This window comes from Budorcas taxicolor, chromosome 10 (genome assembly GCF_023091745.1).
Source record: "Budorcas taxicolor isolate Tak-1 chromosome 10, Takin1.1, whole genome shotgun sequence".
Lineage (NCBI taxonomy): Eukaryota > Metazoa > Chordata > Mammalia > Artiodactyla > Bovidae > Budorcas > Budorcas taxicolor.
In genome coordinates this window covers 25,007,358-25,021,052 of record NC_068919.1, presented here as the reverse complement: position 1 = coordinate 25,021,052, position 13,695 = coordinate 25,007,358, and the positions used below count along the sequence as shown (strand labels likewise).

At 39.2% G+C, this 13,695-nt stretch overlaps 1 protein-coding gene and 1 non-coding gene across 2 annotated transcripts; both read right to left on the bottom strand.

The window, feature by feature from the left end:
• Positions 1-1,242: 1,242 nt before the first annotated feature.
• On the bottom strand, positions 1,243-2,238 carry LOC128054759 (olfactory receptor 6S1). The gene has a single exon (XM_052647331.1). It carries the CDS (start codon positions 2,236-2,238, stop codon positions 1,243-1,245), a length of 996 nt encoding a protein of 331 aa, XP_052503291.1.
• Positions 2,239-13,077: 10,839 nt separating this feature from the next.
• On the bottom strand, positions 13,078-13,167 carry TRNAY-GUA (transfer RNA tyrosine (anticodon GUA)). Its single transcript is given in 2 exon segments — positions 13,078-13,113; positions 13,131-13,167. It is a non-coding gene; the product is annotated as a tRNA-Tyr (tRNA).
• Between the last annotated feature and the right edge of the window lie 528 nt (positions 13,168-13,695).

Sequence of the window (13,695 nt, the reverse complement as noted above, 5' to 3'; positions counted from 1 at the left end):
TGAATACATACATACATATATACATACATAAACATTTGTCCAAGATTCCAAGGTCACCACAAATAAGAACCTCCATTTCCTTTCAAATATACAATGAAGTAGATAAAATGTAACACAAAATCTGATTCTTGGTAGGTACAACAGTAGTTGATATTCTTAATTTTTTTATATTGAAAGTCCTCATTCCATCCGCATTTTACTAAAAATAAAAGATGAATGAGGACAACAGATATTCAAATGTAATAAAAAGATGGACAAATGAAAGCAACATAATCTACCAATACAGGAGACCTTCCCAACCCAGGGATCAAACCCAGGTCTCCCACATTGTAGGTAGATGCTTTACCATCTGAGCCACCGGGGAAGTCCACAGTTGATATTCTTAATAGTTTTATATTGAAAGTCCTCATTCCATCCCCATTTTACTAAAAATAAAAGATGAATGAGGACAACAGATATTCAAATGTAATAAAAAGATGGACAAATGAAAGCAACATAATCCACTGATAAAATGAATGAATATATCTTTAATTCACCTTTATAATACAGTATAAATTAGAAAACCACATTAAATGCTACTATTCATAAGCTTCCTTTTTGATCTGCTTTTCCAAAGGCATCTGAAATTGCCATGAAGAAGAAAATAAGTCCCTTATTAAATTTGTTTTACCTCTTTTCCACCTAACAGTGAATGCAACTTTTTCCAGAAAGTATGTACAAAAATATATAGTTAGTCTATTTATTTCTATGATTATAGGACATTTTTCTTAAGATTCTTGATTTTCATAAATAATTTAAAGACTCTAATGAGAATTAGTTTTTAACTTTTGGTGACAATCCTACACGAACTCTTTAGGAATTGAATTAAAGCTATATATCCTTTTCCCAGACAAGCGCATATAGGCTCAGATACATACGTTTACATAATAATAGTGCTTATACACTTTCTGAAGCTCATTCTTAGATTCTCTGGTGACTATGGACCCATAGGTTAAGATTGCACAGGTTGGAGGTTCTTATAATGGTATTGACTACAATAAATCAATAATAATGTGAATTTATATGAGATAGAATCAAGGAATTTTGCCTGAAAGAGAAGAAGGATGGATTTGATGCCTTTGTAGTTCTTTAGTGGTTCCAAAATTTGGTCATGTGGTAATATCCATGATGAGGAGACAATGAGAAGATAACAAAGAAGGCCTGGACTTAGGACATCCCTTAAGTGATGACGTCCCTTCACTTTCACCTCACTATTTTCTTGTTGAAACTCTTAGCAAGTGAAAGATGCCACCAAAATCCTGCTATTACCTTCTTAAACACGTCCTTCAAAGCTTGTCTTACTCGCTCGTTCCGTAAGGCATAGATGAATGGGTTCAGCAGCGGTGTCACAAAGGTTGTTACCACTGTCACTGCCCAGTTGGTATCCACAGAGCCACTCTGTGATGGCCGCACGTATAGGAAACTGGCACTTCCATAGAAGAGGGTCACCACCATCAAGTGGGAGGTACAGGTAGAGAAAGCCTTCTGCCGGCCTGAAACTGAGGGGATGCGCAGGACAGCCAGGACTATGTGACCATAGGACACGGCAGTAATCATCAGTGAGGCTATGATGACAAGAGAAGCTAAGACAAAGTCCGTTTCCTCCAGCTTCTTGGTGTTGGTGCATGCCAGGCGGAGCAGAGGGCCACTGTCACAGAAGAAGTGCTGCACCACAGCATCCTGTTCACAGAAAGGAAGCAAGGCCACAGCCACTGTGGGGCCAAGCACTGCAAGGAGCCCCCCGACCCAGCAGGCCAAGGCCACTCGGAAGCACACAGCCCCGTTCATGAGCAAGGGGTAGTGCAGAGGATGACAGACGGCCAGGTAGCGATCCACTGACATGACAGCCAACAGTAGGAACTCAGAGGCCCCAAGAAAGAAGTAGAGATAGAACTGGATAATACATGCAGCAAAGGAAATAGTGTTTTGCCTTGAGAGGAAATTGCTCAGCATCTTGGGAATAATGACAGAAGTGAGCAGAATCTCTAGGCAGGACAAGTTACCTAGAAAGAAGTACATGGGAGTCTGCAGGCGAGTATCAGCTCCTATCACCCCGACGATCAACACATTACCTGTTAGAGTCAGCAGATAAACAAGAAGGAAGACAGAAAACAGTTCTGCTTTTGTGCTATTGAGATTTGGGAAACCCGCCAGGATGAACTCGGTTATACCACTGCTATGGTTTCCACCAGGAGCCATTATCTTTCCCATCTGTGCAATAGCATGAACACAGTCCTGGTGAGGATTCTCCAAACAATCCTAAAATTTATTTTATCATGATATGGCACACGAAGCTCCACTTTCTCTAGTCACAGATCCTGTTAATACTTGAAGAACCTAAATGTCCATCAACAGACAAATGGATAAAGAAGGTGTGACTCATATATGCAATGCAAAATTACTCAGTCACAAAGAAGAATGAAATAATGCCATTTGCAGCGATGCGGGTGGACCTAGAGAGTGTCATACTGGTGAAGCAAACCAGAGAAAGAGACGTTGTATGCTATGACTTAAATGTGCATTCTAAAAAAAAAAATGGGTATGATGAATGAATTTATCTATAAAACAGAACTAGAGTTACAGATGTAAAACAGAAAACCTTATGGTTATGAAGGAGTCGGGGGAGGGATAAATTGGGAGATTGGGATTGACATATACACAGTACTATATATAAAATAGATAACTAATAAGGACCTACTATATAGCACAGGGAACTTTACTCAATACTCTGTAATGGCCTAACTGGGAAAAAATCTAAAAGGAGTGGATATATGTACACGTATAACTGATTGAGTTTGCTGTACAGCTGAAACTAACACAACATTGTAAATCAACTATAGTCCAATAAAAAATTTTTTAAATGATTTGAAGGACCTGAGGTCCTCATCTAATTGATTTTTAGAGCTGAGGAAGATTTCCTATAAATGGTAGCTAAAACTAAGGTGTGAAGATGACAGGAGGTTCCATCTTCGCATCTACTATTCTAAGATCCCAAATGGTGATATCTCATTATTATAATAACAATATCCATTGAGCTGGACAAAAATTAAGAAAAATGATTTTGAGAAGACTGTGATTCCCATTCAACCAGAACTTAAGCCAGACTGCCTGGCTTTGAATCCCAGCATCTACACTTACTAGCAGAGTAGCCTTGGAAAAGTTACTTAACATTTCTGCGCAACTCAATTGTAAAATGCTGTAAGGAGCAAATGAATTCATAATGCAAAGAGTTGCCAGCACTTAGCTGACAAACGATGTGATAGAGAAAGCTCTGGACTCTAGGTTAGGGCACCAGAGTCTACGTTTGTCTTGCCACTTCCCTTGGAAGACAGTCAATTAATCCACCCTTGTTTGTCTTTCATCTGCTCAGCTGTAGAATGAGTCATAGGAATCTAGGCCATTAGTACATTTATTATACAATATTACCTTTTCATGGAGACTTTCTCCTGCAACCCAACGGTCTAACAGAACTCAGTTTGTCACGAAGTGCTTGCCTATTTAAAGCAAGTTATATTTAAAAGGGAAAATAGGGATAAACCACACTGATTCAATCAGTCAGTTATCCGCATATTTTAATTTAGTGCCAACTTCAAGCCAAATATTCTGGGGAATGTTAAGATGAGTTTCTCAAGCTTTTTCAGTCCATAATACCAAGCTAAGTCTCTTCAAACTTGGGCCCTATTAGATGACTTGCCAGAGACAAAATTAGGAATTCCTGAATTTCTAATAAATTCAGAAATTAAGTCCTTACCAATTGATTCTCGTAATTCCAATTCTGAAGACTAACACCAATTATAAGAACAAATCAATGATATTCTGAAATTTGTTTTTAAAGCCTCAGTTACTAGGAGAAAACTGATCACCATTAACCATGCAAAGCATGAGAAATGACCTTAAGTCCTTGGTTCTCTGTCAGCCCTACAGTCCTCTAGCACACCCAGCAGTCTTCATTTGTAATGATGTTTGTGTGTTAAGTTGCTTCAGTCGCGTATGAGTCTTTGTAACCCCATGCACACGACTCTTTGTGACCCCCATGGACTAAAGCCTGCCAGGCTCCTCTGTCCACGAGCTGGAGTAGATTGCCATTTCCTTCTCCAGGGTATCTTTCCGACCCAGGGATCAAACTCATATTTCTTACGTCTCCTGCATTTGCAGGCAGGTTCTTTACCACTAGTGCCACCTTACTCTACTTACAATCTCTCACCTGTGGCTCCCACCCAAGTAGGAAAACTTTTGTACGTTTTGTTTAGGATAAAGCAATTCTGTGGTCTTTTCCCCTAGAGATTTCATTCGACATCTCATCTCCCTGTATCCTCTATAGAGATTACCTTATTAGCAGTAAAACCATTCAGCTTTTGTTCTAGGTTGATTATGTCTCAGGTGCTAGGTTCGTTGATCCAAAGGTAAGGCAATATTGTCACTACCCTCATGCAGCTCACTGCCTGATCAGAATGACAGAAAAGGTAAAATGTGTCGCACATGAAGTGTCCCAGGTAATCCCAGGGGGCTTGAGGGGGCACATGGGAAGGAATCCGAGCTGAAACTTAGACAGAAACTATTCTGGAGAAAGGTGATACCTAAAATAAATACTAAAAATAAGTATAGAATTGATAGGAGAGACAGGAGGTTTTTAATGGAAAAGAGCAGTATGTGAGCATAGTACGTGGCAGTTGAAGCACAGAAAATAAGTAATGGAGTGAAATGCAATAGGACTGGTCCCCTCATAGAGGATTCTTTGTGGCTGTCTGAAATACTGAAACTGATTATCCCTTAAGTGAGAAGAAGATGAGCCCCAAACCAAAATATAGAAAGGATTCTTCCTACCTGCCCCTAAAAGTCTTGATATCTCCATGAAGGTGAGGATCACCCTGCAAGCATCTTCTTTCCCTTTTTATGACTGAAATGTCCTGCTCCATCCTGGAGTCCTTCCCATGACTTCTACTGTGAGGCTGACAATAGCCTGGCACACTTGGAGTTCCTGAGGATGGGCAAAGCACTTGGGAAAAGAGGCTGCAGGTGGATAATCTGCTTTTTCTTTGTGCGTTCCTCTTGGGTATAATTCTTCAAAGCTTTTCTTCTGCCTCGTAAATAAAGGGACTTTCTGATCCTAAGGAGGCTGCATCACATTGTCCCTTCTTGTGGCCACGGCCAGGTCAACCGTTAGGGTCCACCCTCTCCTCCCTGTATAAGGAGTTTCTTCCACAATCTGATCACTGCCTTAGGTTTGAACAGGTACACTTCAAGTGAAATATAATGATCTGTTAGTGCTCCAAGGTATGTCACTAAAAAAATAGCATGAGGCTTGAAGGCAAGGGGTGGATATGGAGGGTTTAAACCATTCATCTATCTATGAAAAGACTTCATGCACTTACCTATAGCTCCTTTTGTCTCTAATGGTTGAAAAATGTTCCGTTTAAATCCAGATATTCACCTTTTTTGCTGGTGAGTTTTATGTACAAACTATCAGTTTTTCTGTTTGAGACCCTGTCCTCCCTGGCTCCTGGCATGAGCCTGAGTGCAGGGAAGGAGAAGACTGAAGAAGTGGTTGATTTCTAACCAGTCCATCTATTAACAAGTAGGATCCTTCATGCAAAACTTGAGTTTCAGCGTAGGAAGGAGAAAGTGAAAGAAAAGTGAAATTGCTCAGTTGTGGCCGACTGTTTGCCACCCCATGGACTGTAACCTACCAGAGGAACCTGGTATGGGATTTTCCAGGCAGGAGTACTGGAGTGGATTGCCGTTTCCTTCTCCAGCAGGAAGGAGAGGTTAGGACAAATGGAGAAAGTAGCAATGACACCTATACATGATCATGCGTAAAATAGATAATTAGCGGGAAGCTGTTATATAACACATGGAGCCCAGCATGGAACTCTGACAACCTAGAAGGGTGGAATGGGTGACAGAGGGAGGGGATATATATAATATATGTATAATATATTACATATATTGTATATAATTATGACTAATTCACATACAGCAGAGACCACCATAACACTATAAAGCAGTTATCCTCCAATTAAAAAAACTTGAGTTTCCAGTGGTGATGCCCCAAAATGAGGATTTACTGAACCAAACATTAGGAGCCCAACTAGCAGCAGTGCCTGCTAAAGAAAAGAGATCCAATTGGTGAGGAAATAAAGCCATAAGAAAGAGAGAAAATAATTCCTTAAAGACACAAGAGAGATTTGCAATTCAACAGAAGTTTCTCAGACTTCATGCTTGATGAAAAGGAGGCTGACCCTTAACAAAGGTTGAGTGGGAATGCTTCTGCTTTCATCTGTCACTCATCCCAAACCAGCAGCTGCGAAAGTACTGGGCAATACAGTACAGTAATGAGAGAAAGAATGGAGTTTGACCAGCTGTGGAGGACCATAGCCAACATCCGTCTTTCTCCTGCACAGCACTCATGGGAAATATTTATATCCCAATAACAGAAGCATTGTGTTTTCTCCCTGAGGATTTACACTGGTATTGAGAATCCCTCCCCTGGCCTTTGGGTTGGGAAGGAATAGTAGCCCCAAGGGTGGGATAAGAGAAACTTTCCTGCATCATCCCTAGCTTTTACTGCTTCTCCCAGCCTTGGACCTTATCTTCTAATAAATAACACACATACCTAAAACACTATTCAGAATTCTGAACCACTCTTCACATTTTTCTATCTGTGTCCACTTTATGTCCTTGAATAAAGACTTGACTAATTCCTGTTCATGTTCTAGAACTCAGTTTACTCTGACACACATCAGCTTCTTTTCTGAGAAGCTTAACCCCACCTCCTGCCCACTCTCCAACCTGATTCATGGCTGGTTCTGCTAAACTAAGTCTCAATACCTAATTGGAACTCTACTTTCTCATTTGTGTCTCATGCCAGATTCTGAACTTGTAGGACAGGAATTATATTTTAGCATAATAACAACCACCAAACATAGTGCCTGGAACACATTAGGTGCTCAATAAATAAGTGAATTAAACTACTCTGAGCCCTAGACTTGAGGAGCAGCTGGTATTGTGAGATGAAAACCAGTTAAGTCAAGCTGAGAGGAAGAAGAGTAGAGTTGTCTCTTATTATCTCCATCAGATCGGTTCCAGAACCCCCTGGGGATATCAAAAAAACTATGAGTGTTCAAGCCCCTTGATTAGAATGGAATAGTATTTGAATATAACCTGCACATATCTTCCATATAAAGTTGACTCTTGAAAAATGCAGTGGGAGGGAGGTTTAGGAATGTCAAATCCTGTGTAGTTGAAAACCCACATACTGATATTTCTGCCTCAAAAACAGAGGAATTCATAAATGACTTACCCAAGAGCAGAAACCTGAAACAGTTTGGTCAGAATCAGTACTCAAATCCTTTTGATTTATTTTGATTCCACATATTGTGATCTTTAAGAGAAAAGAAACTTACTCTCATAGCTAGTTAATTTAAGGATATGTAAAATGAAAAAGTAGGTACTATATTTATTGGAAAAATCCACAAGTAAGTGGACTCATTCAGTTCAGACCCATGTTGTTCAAGGGTAAGCTATACTTTAAATCATTTCTAGATTACTTATAATACCTAATGCAATGTAATGCAGTAGGAAATGGCAACCAACTCCAGTATTCTTGCCTGGAGAAATTCCATGGATGGAGGAGCCTGACGGGCTATAGTCCATGGGATTGCAAGAAGTTAAACACGACTGAGTGGCTAACACACACACACACACACACACACACACACACACACAACACAATGTAAATGCTATGTAAATAGTTGTTGGTGTATCAAATTTGCTTTGCATTTTGAAACTTTCTGGATTTTTTTTTTGCTGATTATTTTAAATCCACAGTTGGTTGAGTTCCCAGATGCAGAACCCATGAGTATGGAGGATTGGTTGTACAGAGGTCCCCCTGAGACTCAGTTTGACTGAATTCCATTCTTCTGGACATATTCTTTTTTAGAGAAAAGAAAATACCTAACTGGAAACATGAATGAGGCATGAGAAGTTTCCTCACTTTAGATTCTGAGGAAATAGTGAGATCACAAACAGGTAGACCTGGTTGAGGTAAGTTGAACAAAACTAAACGAGAAACTGAGGCTCCTGTTTGTTGAGCTGCAAGGAAGACAGGTCGAAGTGAAGAGAGACGCATGAAATCTGAGCGCTAGTAAAGCACACTTAAGCCATATATGTTTTTAACATTTAATTAAACTATAAAACTTAAGGCTCTAACTATAAAGTCAGGCAATTTTTAAAAAAACGACATAGCTATCTGTCCAATTAACAATGATCTTGGTATTGTTATAATACTTTCAAACTGACTTGATCATAGGACTATCCTAGTTTTTGCATGAGATAGTACATTCTAGAAGAAAAGATCATATTTATTTTAAAAATATAAAACATACTCAAATGACTTAAAAATACAACAATGTATGGATTTTTAAAGTTCTAATTCTCCTCCTCCCTCCACCCATCCTATATCCCTTCCCTAATTAACCATTTTCATTATTTTATTGCACAACTTTCTACTGTTGTTTTGTGTATATGTAAGCAAATGTCAAAATGCTTAATTCTTTACCTGTGACTTTCTTACTCTGTTCTGTACCTTATTACTCACTTTTAAGATACCCTGGAAAACTTTCCCTGTCATTATATGGAGAACAGAAGGAAAATATTTAAACTAAGGAGACTACTAGCTTGACAACTCTGTTGAATGATGGAATTTCAATATTCTCGAATTATACTTCTATTTTAATCATCTTTTAATATCACTTTGACTTTAGTTTTCCTCATCAGTAAAATTCCTGTTGTGGTAACTGTATAGAAAATAATTTATAGCAAAATGATATGATACTTGGGATGTGCTTCCAAAAAAATGAGTGGAGGTATAGATGATATTAGCATGGCCATGATTCGGTAATTCATGGAACTATGAGTTTGTTACACCATTATTCATTATACCATTTTCTCTATTTTTAGAATGTTTGGAATTTTTCATAATGAAAAAGTGTCAGAAATATGTAGCAACAATCAGGCATATATTTCGAGAAAACTCAAAGTTTTTAGATTAAATACAAAATGTCTGCAGTTAAAAATTAATGAATGTCAGAAATATTTCCCTAAAGATGGCAACTCAATTTCCACAAAATTAGCCAACCAACCACTGGGGAATGTCAGATACCATGTGGCCTACTCTGAGCCAGGAAATGTAAAACTCTAATGAACTATCAACTCCAGGAGGAATTCAAGCTTCCCAGAAACAACTTGCTTTCTGACCCAAAAGTAGTGGAGGCAATATAGAAACACAGCTATTCACACAGAATCACAGTTCAGAATGGGGAGATAGGATTTAAAGAAAATATTGAATACAGAAGATTGTCTTTTTCATTATGATAAAATTTCTTAAAATAAAGTTTGCTTTTCTCTCCCTTCTTCTTTCCCCTTTTCATATTTTAAAAGGGTAAGTAAATAACATAGGAAAACAAGATTGAGTTCCATTATCAAATTTTACATAAGAGGAACTTACAGGAGAAAAAATAGCACATAGAATTGAATAAAGAGAACAAGAAATACGATACAAATCTAAAATATGAATGGGAGATTATTCCGTACTCCTTAATTTATATATGTTAACTCATACCTATGTATAATCTGGCCTTGAGTATAATAACCACAGTGTGAAAAGAAGGATAAAACAGGACAAGCAACCTTAGAGAAAACAGGTACTTCAGGATTGGCTGAAGACTATCTTAAAGAACATAGAACTAAGAGATAAAATATATGAGAGAAATGTTAAGTGACATAAAGGCAGACAAATATCTATGAAACAGAATGGTGCAGAAATAGACCCACACATTTATGGCCACTTGATTTTCAATGAGAAAAGGAAATTCAGCGGAAAAAGTATAGTCTTTTCAACAAATATCAAAAGAACAGTTGGATATTCATATGATAAAATGGACTTTAATCTACATCTTAGACTTATAAAAACTAAGTAAAAACTGATTCATAGACTTAAATGTAAAACTAAAATAATTTTAATTTCTAAAAGTACAAAATAAGATATAACCTCTGTGACTTTGATTTAGGCAGATTTAATAGAAACTAAATCAAAAGCACAGTCCATAAAAGAAAAATTGATAAATTGAACTTCATCAAAATTACAAGTTTTCTTTTTCAAAAAAAAATACTATTAAGACAACACATAAACAAATTATAAGTTGGGAAAATTATATATATTAAAATCACATATCTAACAAAGGTAAAATAGTATCCAGCTATATTAAGAACTTGCAAAACTTGTTAATAAGAAAACCTACCTCTAATTTTTTAAATGAAAAAAAGATTTGAACAGCCCTACAATGATAGTTGGAGACTTCGACACCCCAGTGTAAATAATGGAGACTAGACAAAAGATAAATAAGGAAATAGAAGACTTCAACACAGTAAGCTAACCTAACAGTGCAGATCTCAGAGACCACACATAGAACATTCCACCCAATGACAACAGAATATATCTCCCTAAGAAATACAGATGGAACATTCTCCAAGACAGACTTTGGGCCACGAAACTAGTCACAATAAAATTAAACTGTTGAAATTACACAAGTGCCTTTTCTGATCTCCATGTAATGAAACTACAAATCAATAGCAGAAAGAACTTAGACCACACAGTTTTGAGCAACAAATGTGTCAAATTAGCTAACACAAGAGAAATTAGAAAATACTTAGAGATCAGTGAAAACAAAGTCACAACATACCAAAACTTAAAGGATGCAGCAAAAGCAATGTTCAGAAGGAAATTTAGCGCCATGCTGCTGCTGCTGCTGCTAAGTCGCTTCAGTTGTGTTCGACTCTGTGAGACCCCACAGACGGCAGCCCACCAGGCTCCCCCATCCCTGGGGTTCTCCAGGCAAGAACACTGGAGTGGGTTGCCATTTCCTTCTCCAGTGCATGAAAGTGAAAAGTGAAAGTGAAGTCACTGAGTCGTGTCCAACTCTCAGCGACCCCATGGACTGCAGCCTACCAGGCTCCTCCGTCCATGGGATTTTCCAGGCAAGAGTACTGGAGTGGGGTGCCATTGCCTTCTCCATAAATGCACATTTAAAAAAAAAATCTCAAATCAATAACCTAACCTTCAATCTGAAGGTTGAAAAAAATGTTTAAGAAGAAAAGTTTTAAGAAAAAAGAAGAGCAAACTAAACACAAACAAAGCAAGCAGATGGAAGGAATAGTAAAGATTAGAGGAGCGATAATGAAAAATAATTTAAAAAAACAAAATCAACAAAACCAAAAGTTGATTTTTGAAAACGTGAAAAAAAACCGACAAATCTTTAGCTTGACTGACAAAGGAAAAAAACAAAAGAAAAAAACCCATCAGATTACTGAAATCAGGAATTAAAGTGGAGATGTTACTACTGACCTTATAGAAATAAAAAATACTGTAAGAGAATACTATTAACACCTATATGCCAACAAATTAGATAACCGAGATGAAATGGAAAAATTTCTAGAAACACACAAACTATCAAAACTCACTCAAAAGTTTCTTTGAAAAATAGAAAATCTGAACAGATCTATAGCAAATAAAGAAATTAAAGAAATAACTGAAAACCTATCGAAGAAAAATTCAGGATCAGATGGCTTTATTAGTGAATTCTACCAAACATTTCAAGAAAAATTAACTCCAATCCTTCTCAAACTCTTCCAAAAGGCAGAGGAGGGAATGCTTCCAAACTTGTTCTATGAGGCCAGTACTAGCCTCATATGAAATTTAGAAGAAAAATAAGAAGAAGAAAAGAAAATGATACACCATTGTACCACATGAATGCAAATGCAAAAATCCTCAACCAAATACCAGTAAACCTAATCCAGCAGCATAGTAAAAAGATTATACACTAAAACCAATTGGGATATACCCCAAGAATGTAAGAGTGGTTCAACATATGAAAATGAATATAATATGCCATGTTAACAAAACAGAGGGGGAAAACACATCATCATTCCAATTGATAAAGGAAAAGCATTAGACAAACTTGATATCCTTTCCTGATGAGAATACCCAGCAAACTAGGAATACAAGGGAACGTCTTCAATACGATAAAGGACACCTATGAAAAATCTGCAGCTAATATCAGTCTTAGTGGTGAAACATTGAAAACGTTCCCCCTAAATTCAGGAACAAGAGTGGACAACCACTATTCAACATTGTACAGGAAGTTCTAGCTAAGGAATTCAGGCAAATAGAATGGAATGGAATAAAACAAAATGAAACAAAACAAAATGATATATAGTATATACCATACTATACAATATAATCAGAGAAGGCCATGGCACCCCACTCCAGTACTCTTGCCTGGAAAATCCCATGGACGGAGGAGCCTGGTAGGCTGCAGTCCTTGGGGTCGCTGAGGGTCGGACAGGACTGAGCGACTTCACTTTCACTTTTCACTTTCATGCACTGGAGAAGGAAATGGCAACCCACTCCAGTGTTCTTGCCTGGAGAATCCCAGGGCTGGGGGAGCCTGGTGGGCTGCCGTCTATGGGGTCGCACAGAGTCGGACACGACTGAAGCGACTTAGCAGCAGTAGCAGCAGCATACAATATAATGCATCCAAATTGGAAAGGAAGAAATAAAACTATCTCCGCTAGGAGGTTTTATGATTTTTATCTGTAGAAAATCCTAAAGAATCCATCCGCCCTAAAAAACTATTGTAGCAAACGAATTCAGAAATGTGGGTATCAAAGACAGCGCTGTGCTAGGCAGAAGATGCAAAAGCAAAGGGGCTCGAGGGTTGGGGTACTGTCCCCTTAAGTGGGAGCGATGTTTGGGGGACCAGGGGCTGTTGTTTTGCGCTGAAAGCCGTGGACTTGAGAAGAAGCAAATGTATTCCTTGGCGCCAGTTCACAGGACGCAGTGAGGGTGGCTCCAGAAGGGCTTTCCTGCCCCTATTCTGTGAGAGTTCAGATGCTAACCTGCTTTGCAAGGGTAAATTTGCGCAGCTAGGCTCCCGGGGGTGGCGGCGGCCTTCACGACGGAGCAAAATCACCAACTGCACTTCCTTCGAGCCGGAATCGAACCAGCGACCTAAGGATGTCTACATGCTTTGTATCTACAGTCCTCCGCTCTACCAGCTGAGCTATCGAAGGGCGCACACGCGTTCGTGCTGGGTCCTTCCTTTTTGGAGAAACGGCAAAAGCCAAAAGGCTTTAAGAGGCTCCGGGTACAACATACTCTGGGTTGGCTGGAAGTCCGTTGGCAAAGAGCCGTGCACACGCCGGGGATCCGTGGTGGCCAGGCATCTCGGAGAAGCGATTTTCAGAATCTGAGCCCAGCCCGCCAGTTGTTGACTCATTTTCTCTCCCTTGGGCTCTTTCTTCAGAGAGAACAGGACAGCAGCCCTCTGTGGCCAGAAAACTGGAAAGAGGGTGAGGAGAAAGGGGCGTTACTGAAACCCAAATGGATGCGTAGGTGAGGTGGGAGCCGGCTCGCGGAGGAAAGCAGAGGATCCTACCACCCACGTAGCATCCGCTGAGGGGCCCTCGAGGAGTGTCTGAGCGTCTCCCCCAGCCCTTACCCAAACCCAGACCTGCCCTCTGGTGCTGACCTGACCCTGTTGCCACCACGAGCTGGGCTCACTTTTCCTCACGGTGAGGCTTCCTGGGAAGTGATGGGGA